The 12,719-nt window shown below is 41.6% G+C and overlaps 1 protein-coding gene across 15 annotated transcripts in view; it reads right to left on the reverse strand.

Annotated features, from left to right (window-relative positions):
- Window positions 1–12,719, reverse strand: part of EPB41L2 (erythrocyte membrane protein band 4.1 like 2) — a 148,807-nt gene that overhangs the window by 61,136 nt on the left and 74,952 nt on the right. For all 15 annotated transcript variants that reach the window (XR_008891348.1, XM_056566539.1, XM_056566538.1 and 12 more), the window contains exons 6-9: window positions 11,236–11,454; window positions 10,101–10,188; window positions 7,860–8,012; window positions 6,174–6,271 (exon numbers count right to left, since the gene is read on the reverse strand). Coding sequence is in view for 14 of the 15 variants with exons in the window: in XM_056566539.1 (XP_056422514.1) it covers window positions 6,174–6,271; window positions 7,860–8,012; window positions 10,101–10,188; window positions 11,236–11,454 (558 nt within the window). In the remaining variant the exon portion in view is untranslated. The remainder of the gene's footprint in view (window positions 1–6,173; window positions 6,272–7,859; window positions 8,013–10,100; window positions 10,189–11,235; window positions 11,455–12,719) is intronic.

Raw genomic sequence — 12,719 nt, forward strand, 5'->3', positions numbered from 1 at the left:
TAAGGGGTATTTCCGTACTTGGGAGCAATTGCGTTACAATTTTTGGGGGGCATTTTCTCCTTTTACCCCTTATGAAAAGGAAACGTTGGGGTCTACACCAGCCTGTTAGTGTAAAAAAAAAACATCTTTTACACCAACATGCTGGGGTTGCCCCATACTTTTTAATTTCACAAGAGACCTCCAAAAATTTGTAACGCAATTTCTCCTGAGTATGGAAATACCCCATATGTGGGCGTAAAATGCTCTGTGGGCGCACAACAAGGCTCAGGAGTGAGAGCGCCCTATGAACATTTGAGGCCTAAATTGGTGATTTGCACAGGGGTGGCTGATTTTACAGTGGTTCCGAAATAAACGGGAAAAAAAATAAATACCCTCATGTGACACCATTTTGGAAACTACACCCCTCACAGAACGTAACAAGGTGTATAGTGAGCCTTAACACCCCACAGGTGTTTGACGAATTTTCGTTAAAATTTCGTTTAACTAAAATGCTGGTGTTACCCAAAATTTTTCATTTTCACAAGGGAAAAGGAGGAAAAAAAAGCCCCCCAAAATATTTGTAGCCTCATTTCTTCTGAGTAAGAACATACCCCATATGTGGATGTCTACGGGCAAACTACAATGCTCAGAAGAGAGGGAGAGCCACTGGGCTTTTGGAGGGAAAATTTGTCGGGAATTGAAGGCCACGTGTTTACAAAGCCCCCATAGGGCCAGAACAATGGACCCCCCCCCCCCCCCCCCAACATGTGACCCCATTTTGGAAACTACACCCCTCAGGGAATGTAATAAGGGGCACAGTGAGCATTTATGCACCACAGGTGGATGACAGATTTTTGTAAATGGTCTGAAAATGAAAAATGTTAAATTTTTCATTTTCTCAGCCCACTGTTCCAAAGTTCTATCAAACGCCATTGGGGTGTAAATACTCACTGCACCCCTTATTAACCCCTTAAGGACCAGGCCATTTTACACCTTAGGACCAGAGCGTTTTTTTTGCACATTTGACCACTGTCACTTTAAACATTAATAACTCTGGAATGCTTTTAGTTATCATTCTGATTCCGAGATAGTTTTTTCGTGACATATTCTACTTTAACATGGTGGTAAATTTTAGTGGTATGATTCACAAATACAATATGTCTACTTTATGTTTGCATCATAAAATTGACATGTTTTTACTTTTGGAAGACACCAGAGGACTTCAAAGTTCAGCAGCAATTTTCCAATTTTTCACAAAATTTTCAAACTCACAATTTTTCAGGGACCAGTTCAGGTTTGAAGTGGATTTGAAGGATCTTCATATTATAAATACCCCATAAAAGACCCCCTTATAAAAACTGCACCCCCCCCCCCAAAGTATTAAAAATGACATTCAGTCAGCGTTTTAACCCTTTAGGTGTTTCACAAGAATAGCAGCAAAGTGAAAGTGAAGGAGAAAATTCACAATCTTCATTTTTTACACTTGCATGTTCTTGTAGACCCAATTTTTGAATTTTTACAATGGGTAAAAGGAGAAAATTTATACTTGCATTTGTAGCCCAATTTCTCTCGAGTAAGGACATACCTCATATGTCTATGTAAAGCGTTCAGTGGGCGCAGTAGAGGGCTCAGAAGCGAAGGAGCAACAAGGGGATTTTGGAGAGTATGTTTTTCTGAAATGGTTTTTGGGGGGCATGTTGCATTTAGTAAGCCCATATGGTGCCAGAACAGCAAAAAAAAAAAAAAAAAAAAACACATGGCATACCATTTTGGAAACTAGACCCCTTGAGGAACGTAACAAGGAATAAAGTGAGCCTTAATACGCCACAGGAGTTTCACGACTTTTGCATATGTAAAAAAAAATAAAAAAAATTGTTTCTCCCCCCCCCAAATTTCTCATTTTTGCAAGGGTTAATAGCAGAAAATACCACCCAAAATGTGTAACCCCATTTCTTCTGAGTATGGAAATACCCAATGTGTGGACATCAAGTGCCCTGAGGTCAAACTACAATGCTCAGAAGAGGAGGAGCGCCATTGAGCTTTTGAAGAGTGAATTTGTTTGGAATGGTAGTCAGGGGCCATGTGCGTTTACAAAGCCCCCCGTGGTGCCAGAACAGTGGACCCCCCCACATGTGACCCCGTTTTGGAAACTACACCCCTCACAGAATTTAATAAGGGGTGCAGTGAGTATTTACACCCCACTGGCATTTGACAGATCTTTGGAAAAGTGGGCTGAGCAAATGAAAAATTAAATTTTTAATTTTCACGGACCACTGTTCCAAAAATCTGTCAGACACCTGTGGGGTGTAAATTCTCACTGTACCCCTTATTACCTTACGTGAGAGGTTTAGTTTCCAAAATGGGGTCACATATTGGGGGGTCCACAGTTCTGGCACTATGGGGGCTTTGTAAACACACGTGGCCTTCAATTCCGGACACATTTTCTCTTCAAAATCCCAATGGCACTCCCTCTCTTCTGAGCATTGTAGTTCGCCCGCTGAGCACTTTACATCCACATTTGGGGTATTTTCTTACTCAGAAGAAATGGGGTTACAAACTTTCGGGGCTTTTTGCTCCTATTTTCCCTTGTGAAAATGAAAAATTTAGGGTAACCCCATAATTTTAGTGAAAAAAAAAAACAACTTTTTTTCATTTTCCCATCCAACTTTAACGAAAATTTGTCAAACACCTGTGGGGTGTTAAGGCTCACTATACCCCTTGTTACATTCCGTGAGAGGTGTAGTTTCCAAAATGGGGTCACATGTCGGTATTTAAACCCCAGCTGTCTGGGCATGCTGGGAGTTGTAGTTTTGCAACATCTGGAGTGCTACAGTAGAGAGACCACTATATGGTCTCGGACTGCAGCCCTCCAGATGTTGCTAGGCAACTTACCAGCTTCCGCTGGATCCAGGGAGCCTGCTGCACGACATCGCCGCCCACCGTTCTCCGACGCCGATAGTCGCCCGCAGCCTCCGCAGATCGGTAAGTGGACTCCGGCGCCGGTCCTCTTCGTTTCCCTATCCTGCCCTGCCTATTGTGGCGAAATTTTACCTCCACGCCCCCGATCTGCTATTAGTGGTCACGTCTAGACCACCAATAGCAGGGATAGGAGGGGTGGCACCCCTGCCACCTCACTCCTATCTCTTCAGGGGGATTGTGGGTGTCTTAGACACCCGCGATCCCCCTTATATTCCGGGTCACCATAGACCCGTAATGACCTGGAATCTCGCAAATCGCAAGTGTGAATTCACTTGCAATTTGCGCCGATCGCCGACACTGGGGGGGGGGGGGGGGGGGGAGTGGTTATGAGGACCCCCCCTGGGCATTTGCACGGGGCGCCTGCTGATAAATAGCAGCAGTCACCCCGGTCCCAAAAACGTATGAGTACGTGCCTGGTCCTTAAGACCCAGGGTGCAGGGACGTACTCATACGTGCTTGGTCCTTAAGGGGTAAAATTCTGTGAGGGGTGTAGTTTCTAAAATGGGGGTCACATGGGGGGGGGGGTCCACTGTTCTGGCACCATGGGGGCTCTGTAAACGCACAAGGCCCCCGATATTTATTTCTACCAAATTCTTTCTCCTAAAGCTCATTGGCGCTCCTCTTCTGAGCATTGTAGTGCGGCACATGACGTCCACACATGAGGTATTTTGGGGTTACAAATTTGGGGGGGGGGGGGGGCATTTTCTCCTATTACCCCTTGTAAAAATTTGGGGAAAAACTAGCATTTTAGTGAAAAAAAAATAATAATAATTAATTTGCACATTCAACTTTAAATATCGCCAAACACCTGTGGGGTGTTAAGGCTCACTGTACCCCTTGTTACGTTCCTTAAGGGGTGTAGTTTCCAAAACAGTATGCCATTTATTTATTTTTTGCTGTTCTGGCACCATAGGGGTTTACTAAATGTGACATGCTCCCCAAAAACCATTACAGAAAAACTCACTCTCCAAAATCCCATTGTTGCTCCTTCCCTTCTGCACCCACAGAGAACTTGACATACACAGGAGATATTTCCTTACTCAAGAGAAATTGAGTTACAAATTTTAGGGTGATTTCTCTCCTTTTACCCCTTGTAAAACTTCAAAAACTGTGTCTCCAAGAACACTTGACATACACAGATGAGGTATTTCCTTACTCGAGAGAACTTGGGTTATAAATTTTGGGGGGCTTTTTCTCCTATTACCCCTTGTAAAAATTCAAAAACTGGGTCTACAAGAAAATGCGAGTGTAAAAAATGAAGATTTTGAATTTTCTCCTTCACTTTGCTGCTATTCCTGTGAAACACCAAAAGGGTTAACACACTTATTGAATGTCATTTTGAATACTTTGAGGGTGCAGTTCTTATAATGGGATAATTTATGGGGTATTTCTAATAAGACCCCTCAAATCCACCTCAAAACTGAGCTGCTCCCTGAAAAATTCTGATTTTGAAAATGTTGTGAAAAATTGGAAAATTGCTGCTGAACTTTGAAGCCCTCTGATGTCTTCCAAAAGTAAAAACATGTCAGCTTTGTGATGCAATCATAAAGTAGACATATCGTATATGTGAATCAATATATAATTTATTTGGGATGTCCAAGTAAAAAAAAATTGCAACATTTTCAAATTTTTCATCAAATTTTGGAATTTCTCACCAAGGAATGATGCAAGTATCGACAAAATGTTATCACTAACAAAGTAGAGTATGTCATGAAAAAACTATCTCTGAATCAGAATGAAAAGTAAAAAGCATCCCAGAGTTATTAATGCTTAAGTGACAGTGGTTAGATGTGCAAAAAAAGCTGCCACTAGGTGTCTCCCTACTTGCCCAGAGCACATTTCCCCTAAATTTTGCACAGACTTTGGACTCCTGCTGGCCTGGCAGAAGTCCAAACTAAGGAAATGCTGAGGGGTGTGTGTGCAGCCTTATCCAATCAGATGTCACACACTGAACTGCTAAGGGCTGTGTGTAGCAGAGTGAGGGAGGAAGTTCTCCTCTGTATGGCTTCAGATGATGAAGAACGGGGATGTGTGTATATGGACCATCCCTGCTAAAAATGTGTGTCTATGGAAATTGCAAGACTGTGAGCATTTTTGCAGTAGGTATGAAACACCTGATCATAATCATGAGTTATGTCCACATACTTAAATCCACCATCTGAGCAGCACACAAAGCAGGTCGGAGACAGCAGAATAGGATGCAGTACATAGTAAGAAAAAAAAAAAAAAAAACAGGTGGGACAAAAGTGGAGCTCAGCAGGAGAAGGCATGATTGTCTGCATCCTACCACATTTACTACAATTAACACCAGAAAACAGCTGCCATAAATGTGCACAGCAAGTCAAAACATTTAGAGGCCTGAAGCACTTAATAAATGTAGGGCATCTTACTCCTAATGGATTTTTCCTCAGACCAGGATTTTAAATATCCAGTCTTTAATAAATTTCCAGACCATGTATAATAAATTCAGGCTGAACCCCCCGATTTCATCAGGACTGGACAATCTAGCGTGTATTTTAGCCTCTCCTCACACTCTCCCAGTGAAAATACATGTATCTGTGCCCGAGCCAAGCATGCATGTGTATGGGCCAAACAAGCAAGACAGCTGTCTAACGTTTCTGGCCAACAATCGGGTACCAAACCATTAAATCACAAAACCTTTCTACATCACTGGCTTCATAGATTATTCACACGCATTAAAAACTCTGCACAGGATTAACATTAAAAAAGGAAGCTATGAATAGGTGGAGTGATTATTAGAAAGGTAGAAAGAATTACTACTGTGTTAGCTTAACAGTCAAACTGTATGTGGCTCAAGTACAACAACAAAAAGGCATGTCAGTGGAAGTGAATAAGACAATTCCCTGTCCTCATAAGATGGCACATATATCAATGCAATATGTAGCATTTTATTACAGCACTAATGTAAACATTTTTTAGGGGACAACTTCTGGTGTGCCACCTCTTTACAGCAGTGTCTCAAAAGAGGATTGCAGCACTATGCACTGTAAATCCCCAATGCTGAGGCTGCCAGCAAAGAAGTATAAAGAAGAGTTAAGGCCCCATTTTTACCATCCATTTAATCTAGCCAGTCTTGCCAAGGTGTATTCTGGCATGTATCATTGTTTAAAAAAAAAAAAAAAGCAAAACTATTTTTATTTTGTGTTTGACATAACTGCAGAGCCTCAGCCTAAATGTAACATATTTATAAATACCTGTAGAATGTATGATGCTCCACACAGACTTTCCACAATCTCTTAGCTGCACGATGGTTTGGCAGTTTGAACCCAATGGTGCTCTCAAACTGTTCCAGCTAGAAGACAGTCACTCAGAATATTAACATGTTATATATACACACATATATTACTAACACTATAGACTAGTTGAGAACCCAGTTAACTGCATTCATTTTCTTCAAGTGAAACATAAAAGCAGCAGCATGTAACATGTGCAAAGATCAAGTAGTGGTAGCTGAAAAGCAGGCAAACAGCATTTCAAACATGTTCTGGTCTCTCTGGCTAAACATTCTTACGGTTTATTGAAAACCCCTTTAAGTATTAACTCATCTATTAGCAGCATAAAAAGCCATGGTAGTTTGTCAAAACCAGGAGTGCAAACCCTTATTGTTTAACACTGGTGGTATTCCATAAATGGCAAACATATAAAACAGTCAATAAAGTCTGCCCTCTACATAAATGCGCCTCCAATATGAGCTTTAGAATGGATATATACAGTATTTGCTTCCATGGAAACATAACCATTTAACACCTAGAGGCCAGAGAAAATGGATTAAGAAAAGAACAAATACTGGCAAAGGAAGTAGTTGCTTGTTGGTGGAAAATTCTGTTAGCGTTCCTTGGAAGAACAGTAAACGCATTTTCCATATGACACAAATAAAATGCTGTTCTCTTCTAGGGAGTGTGCAGAAATGGTCTTTGTTTTTATTAACACTCTGACCATTTTCCTTAAAGGGGTACTCTGGTGCTTAGGATAGGGGATAAGATGCCTGATCGCGGGAGTCCCGCCGCTGGGGACCCCCGGGATCTTGCACACGGCACCTCCGGGTCTGATTACCGGCGACCACACGGCCGGCGGCGTGTGACGTCACGCTCCGCCCCTCCATGCAAGCCTACGGGAGGGGGCGTGATAGCTGTGGATAGGGGATAAGATGTCTAAGCACCGGAGTACCCCTTTAATAGGATACCAGCTAAAGGGTTTGTTAACTGGTGTGAATTGGATCCCCCCTTTCATTGCCAATATCATATGGCAAGACCACAAACAAAATGTAGATTAACTAACAGCATGACCTATTAGTAAGGTTCCTTTCAAAACGGAGTCCTAAATTCTTCTGTCAGGATTGTGAGATATCCACATTTTGTGACCACTACCTGTAGTTATTACATGTTTCTACATTTTAGTTGATGTATGTGATAGATTTGCCAACAATACTGATAAACCATAGTCTAAAAGCTTATTCTGTGACATAACAGATATTGGGGAGATCGACCTTAGTGTTACTGACCTACTTATCTCACTGATCCCAATCTGACACGTACAGGGCTTTTTTGTTTTTGGGATGGGTGCAGAGTGGTTTAGTTTTGACACCAGTCACATGGTACGTCACCATGATGTAGCTGTATGCCATGGTTGATTAAGGGGTTAATAGAAAAAAAAAATTCCTAATGGAAACCCCCTTTAAACTGGCCTTTCAAATAATACTCTGCCAGATCCTCTGATTTCCAAGGGATCTTTTGTGTATTTGAACATTGTGTCTTTCCCATGTGAGCTAAGCATAGGAACAAAGATCAGCAATTTATTTATTGCTCCCAAATCAAATAAACCACCTGTCAATATACATATAGCCAGCTTTATGATCCAAAAACTGTAAGGACTTTACTTACCTCACCAGGTCTCACTTTTATGAAAAAATTGCTGCGCTTGTAGGAAATTTTCAGAATCTTTGGCCAGGCAAATCGATTAATTCGAAGTCTGTCTTTATAAATGAGAAGTCCATTTGCACAAACACCAAGCATTATATCCACAGCTTCAGAGTCCTATAAGAAAGAGGAAAATGTTTATAGCATACAATATGTGAATGAGTGGTGTAAAATCCATTATATCAGATGGGTACTAGAATTCAGAAAAACAGCACCAGTAAAAAATTTACATCTAGGAGCCTTAACCCCTTAAGGACCAGGCTAATTTTCATTTTTGCCCTTTAATAGCCATAATTTCTTTTTGTTTCATCTTGCGGGTCCAAATGCATTTTGTAATGACTTCCTTTATTTTGGACAGCAAGTGGTTCAAATTGGTTCTTCTCTGGTATGCTCAGTCTCCAAATCATCTCTGACACTGAGCATCTTCAACCCTCCGAGACCACATGCTTTTTCTCCTGGCTAGGGCTTGCTGCACACAGCCTCTTCTCTAGCCAGGCCCCCTAGCTGTGTAATTATATCCAGTAAAACCCCCTCATTTCCTACTAGGGGGCCTGCTTGTTGTACCATCGCTTCTCTAGCCAGGCCCCCTAGCCGTGTAATTATCTCCAGTAAAACCCCCTCATTTCCTACTAGGGGGCCTGCTTGTTGTACCATCCCTTCTCTAGCCAGACCCCCTAACCATATAATGCTGTCCTGCAAGGCCCCCTCTCAACTTGCTAGGGGGTCTTGCTTGTTGCCCCTTCTCTTTGCTAGCCAGGCCCCCTAGCATAGTTATTCTATGCAGCACAGCTCCCACTCGTCTCACTAGGGGGCCTGGCTTGAGGCTTATAACATGCAGCATGGCCCCTTAACGTGAGGTATGAGCGTCATGTGAAAAGCATGGAGCACATGCATATATATATATATATATATATATATATATATATATATATATATACACACACACACCATATATATATATATATATATATATATATATATATATATATATATATATATATATATATATATACGCACAGTGCCTACTCCCCTGTCGCTGATCTACCTCCATCCTGCTGTGCTTAGGTGCACCAATTGCAAGCCAGCATGATTTTACTGGCAGCTGTGTTCTGCACCAAATTATGGTTTGCAGGAACGGAGGAGTGTGCAGAGAAATTGGGACTGGGAGAAGAAATAGGAACGTCAGAAGTGTGTGTCAATCAAAGTTACCTGAAAGTCAGCAGTGAGGCGCTGAATCCTAGTTTCAGAAGTGAGAAATTTGACAAGCAAGCAAGGCATTTAAAGAGGTTATCTCCCATCCATAGGGAGTCTGACCCCCCACCGATCAGACAGTTCTCACCTTTTTTAATAGTAGTGAATATCTCCTTTAGTGGGCCAATGCCTCCCATTTATAAAGTAAAGGTAACCAGAGATAAATGTATATTAAAGCAACCATATAGAGGATGACTGATTCTAATGGATCCCAGAATACTTGTCAAGACAGTTTAATCAATTTTATTTTTACTTGGGTTATTTTGTTCATCAAAAAGTAATAAAAAGGATGCAGTATAAAAAAAAAAAAAATGGCAAAAATTAGCACTAACTTTATTATAAGGGGTAGATAGATGTATATACAAACTCCTGTGTGGCACATGATTTTACAATTTTTTTTGCAATAATACCTTAAAGGGGTACTCCGCTGAAAACATCCTGGGGAGATTTATCAAAACCTGTTCAGAGGAAAAGTTGCCCAGTTGCCCATAGCAACCAATCAGCTTGCTTCTTTCATTTTAAAAAAGGCCTCTGCCAAATGAAGCAGCAATCTGATTGGTTGCTATGGGCAACTTTTCGTTTGCACAGCTTTTGATAAAACTCCCCCTTACCCCGTATCCAAAGGATAGGGGATAAGATTTTAGGTCACGCCGCTGGGGACCACGTGATCTCCACCACGGCACCCCCGTCATTCGGTGCACGGAACAAACTCCACTCCATGCCAGCCGTCACGCCTCCTCCATTCACGTCTATGGGAGAAAGCGTGACATCAAGAACATGGAAGCTGTAAGCTGTTCCGGATGCTGCCGCTGCCTGCCAGCTCCCCAGCGGCAGGACCCTGCGATCTAACATCTTACCCCTTATCCTTTGATTAGGGGATAAGATGTTTAGAGCGGAGTACCCCTTTAAAGAGTGTTTATCAATTTAAAAAAAAGTTTATGTAAAAACAGATACCTTAGCATGATGCATATCCACGCCATACATTGATAACTTCTTAGCATTTTCTAAAAAAGCAATGTCTGCTTGTGCTGGTGTGAGACCTCTAATAAAAAAAAATAAAAAAAGGGAAAAGCAATTTTCAACATGCAGAAGATGTTCTTTATAACAAAAAGACTTTTTCATATGTGTAGGATACATCTTGGATATATAACAGCCCTTTAAAATAGAATGTATCACCCATTTCCAGCTGTCAAGAAATACTGCATTAGGTGAGTGTTTAAGATTCCCAAGCAGTGGCTGGATATCTGTCAACAGGTCTGGCCACCAGTGGGATCATGGCAAATCAATCATTACTGGCTAAATTTATTAAAGGGGTATTTCCATCTCCTTATCCACGTCTCTAGGTGTAGAGTATAGCAGCATAAACAAGTTTTCAAATGGCTTATTTAAGCACTCTTGCCTGGTTCTGTAAATATCTCTCCCTTCTTGTTGACAGCTGGTAATCATGGCTCCCGTCCACCAGCTCTGCATTAGAAGCAGCGGTGATGACACTGTGTAAGGAGGCCGAGTGACCTCCTAAGCACATTAGGCTCCCTGCTGGGGCTTATCTCAGTCCAGTCATCATGTCTGACAGATGAATGCATTATGCTTTAGCTTGAGAGGTATCAGACACAGAAGCAACTTGACCTGCCTCTGACCGCAGCCTGTCCACCAGCAATCCCGGAAGTGTAAGCTGGACAGCAGTAGCAGAGTGAGGTAATTAGCCAGAACACCCTTTTAGGAGTGCACGTCTACTAATAACTTTATCACATATGTGGCTGCCGCGCGTCACAGACTGGAATCTACGTCAGCTATAAGCTGGTTTAGATTTCCATTACAATTTACACTAGCTTCTGCCGAACATTATGGTAAATTTGCTGGGTGAGGGATACCAAACCACCTTTATGTTAAGCCAAGCCCACTTCATAAAAAAGAGACAAGCGCAGTGTAGAAGGGTAAAAATTGCACAAAATGAGGCTAACATTTACAAAAAATTTTTACACTGTGGACAAAATTTCTTGCTCTGGAATATTTTAGGCAGGTTTATTGCCAAAACCCTGGTCTTTTGTATTAATCTTTCTCTACAGCACAAAAAAACAAACTTACAGACCTGTGTGTTTTGTGTAAGTCCACAATTTTGTCTTCCAGTTCCTTTGTTTGGTTGGGTGCAAACTGGAAGTCTTTCGCATAGTCAGTACTGTGCTCTTCTGTATCATAATCTCCAACTTCAGCCTGTAATGTGAGGGAGCCAAGTAATGCATGGGTGACAAATGAACATGGCAGACGTCCAGAAGCAATATCTTGACGAAGCTGAAGGCACAAGAAGTACCTGAGGAAACAGTTCAGAGTATTAAAAAAGATGCAGAGAATAAACAAATGCAACAATAGCATATACTAGAAAGCTGCTTTAAGTTTTTTGCTATTTTATTGAGACAAATTCTTTCACCCATCATGTGCTACCCTTGGCGAGATAACATTTATGTTTTAGGTGCTCCTCCAGCAGCCCATTTGACATTCAGTATTGATTTTGAGAAACTGAGCAATGTCATACAGTCATGGCCGTAAATTTTGTCACCCCTGAATTTTTTTTTTTTAAATGACGTATTACTCACAGAAAAGGATTGTGGTAACTCATGTTTTGCTATACACATGTTTATTCCCTTTATGTGTATTGGAACTAAACCAAAAAAGGGAAGAAAAAAAGTAAATTGGTCAATGTCACACCAAACTCCAAAAATGGGCTGGACAAAATTATTGGAACCCTTAACTTAATATTTGGTTGCACACCCTTTGGAAAAAATAACTGAAATCAGTGGCTTCCTATAACCATCAATAAGCTTCTTACACCACTCAGCCGGAATGTTGGACCACTCTTCCTTTGCAAACTGCTCCAGGACTCTCTTATTGGAAGGGCGCCTTTTCCCAACAGCAATTTTAAGATCTCCCCACAGGAGTTCAATGGGATTTAGATCTGGACTCATTGCTGTCCACTTCAGAACTCTCCAGCGCTTTGTTGCCATCCATTTCTGGGTGTTTTTGACATATGTTTGTGGTCATTGTCCTGCTGGAAGACCCAAGATCTCGGACGCAAACCCAGCTTTCTTACAATGGGCTGTATAGTGCGACCCAAAATCTGTTGGTAATCCTCAGATTTCATGATGCCTTGCACACATTCAAGGCACCCAGTGCCAGAGGCAGTGAAACAACCCCAAAACATCATTTAACCTCCACCATCTTTCACTGTAGGTACTGTGTTCTTTTCTTTGTTGGTCTCATTCCGTTTTCGGTAAACAGTAGAATCATGTGCTTAACCAAAAAGCTCTATCTTGGTCTCATCGGTCCCCAAGACGTTTTTCCAGAAGGATTTTGGCTTACTCAAGTTCATTTTGGCAAAATGTAATCTTGCTATTTTATGTCTCTGTGTCAGCAGTGGGGTCCTCCTATACTCCGGTCATAGCGTTACATTTCATTTAAATGTCGATGGATAGTTTGCACTGACACTGATGCTCCCTGAGCCTTCAGGACAGCTTGAATATCTTTGGAACTTGTTTGGGGCTGCTTATCCACCATCCGGACTATACTGCGTTGACACCT

The sequence above is a fragment of the Hyla sarda genome, chromosome 3 (assembly GCF_029499605.1).
Source record: "Hyla sarda isolate aHylSar1 chromosome 3, aHylSar1.hap1, whole genome shotgun sequence".
NCBI classification, from domain to species: Eukaryota; Metazoa; Chordata; class Amphibia; order Anura; family Hylidae; genus Hyla; species Hyla sarda.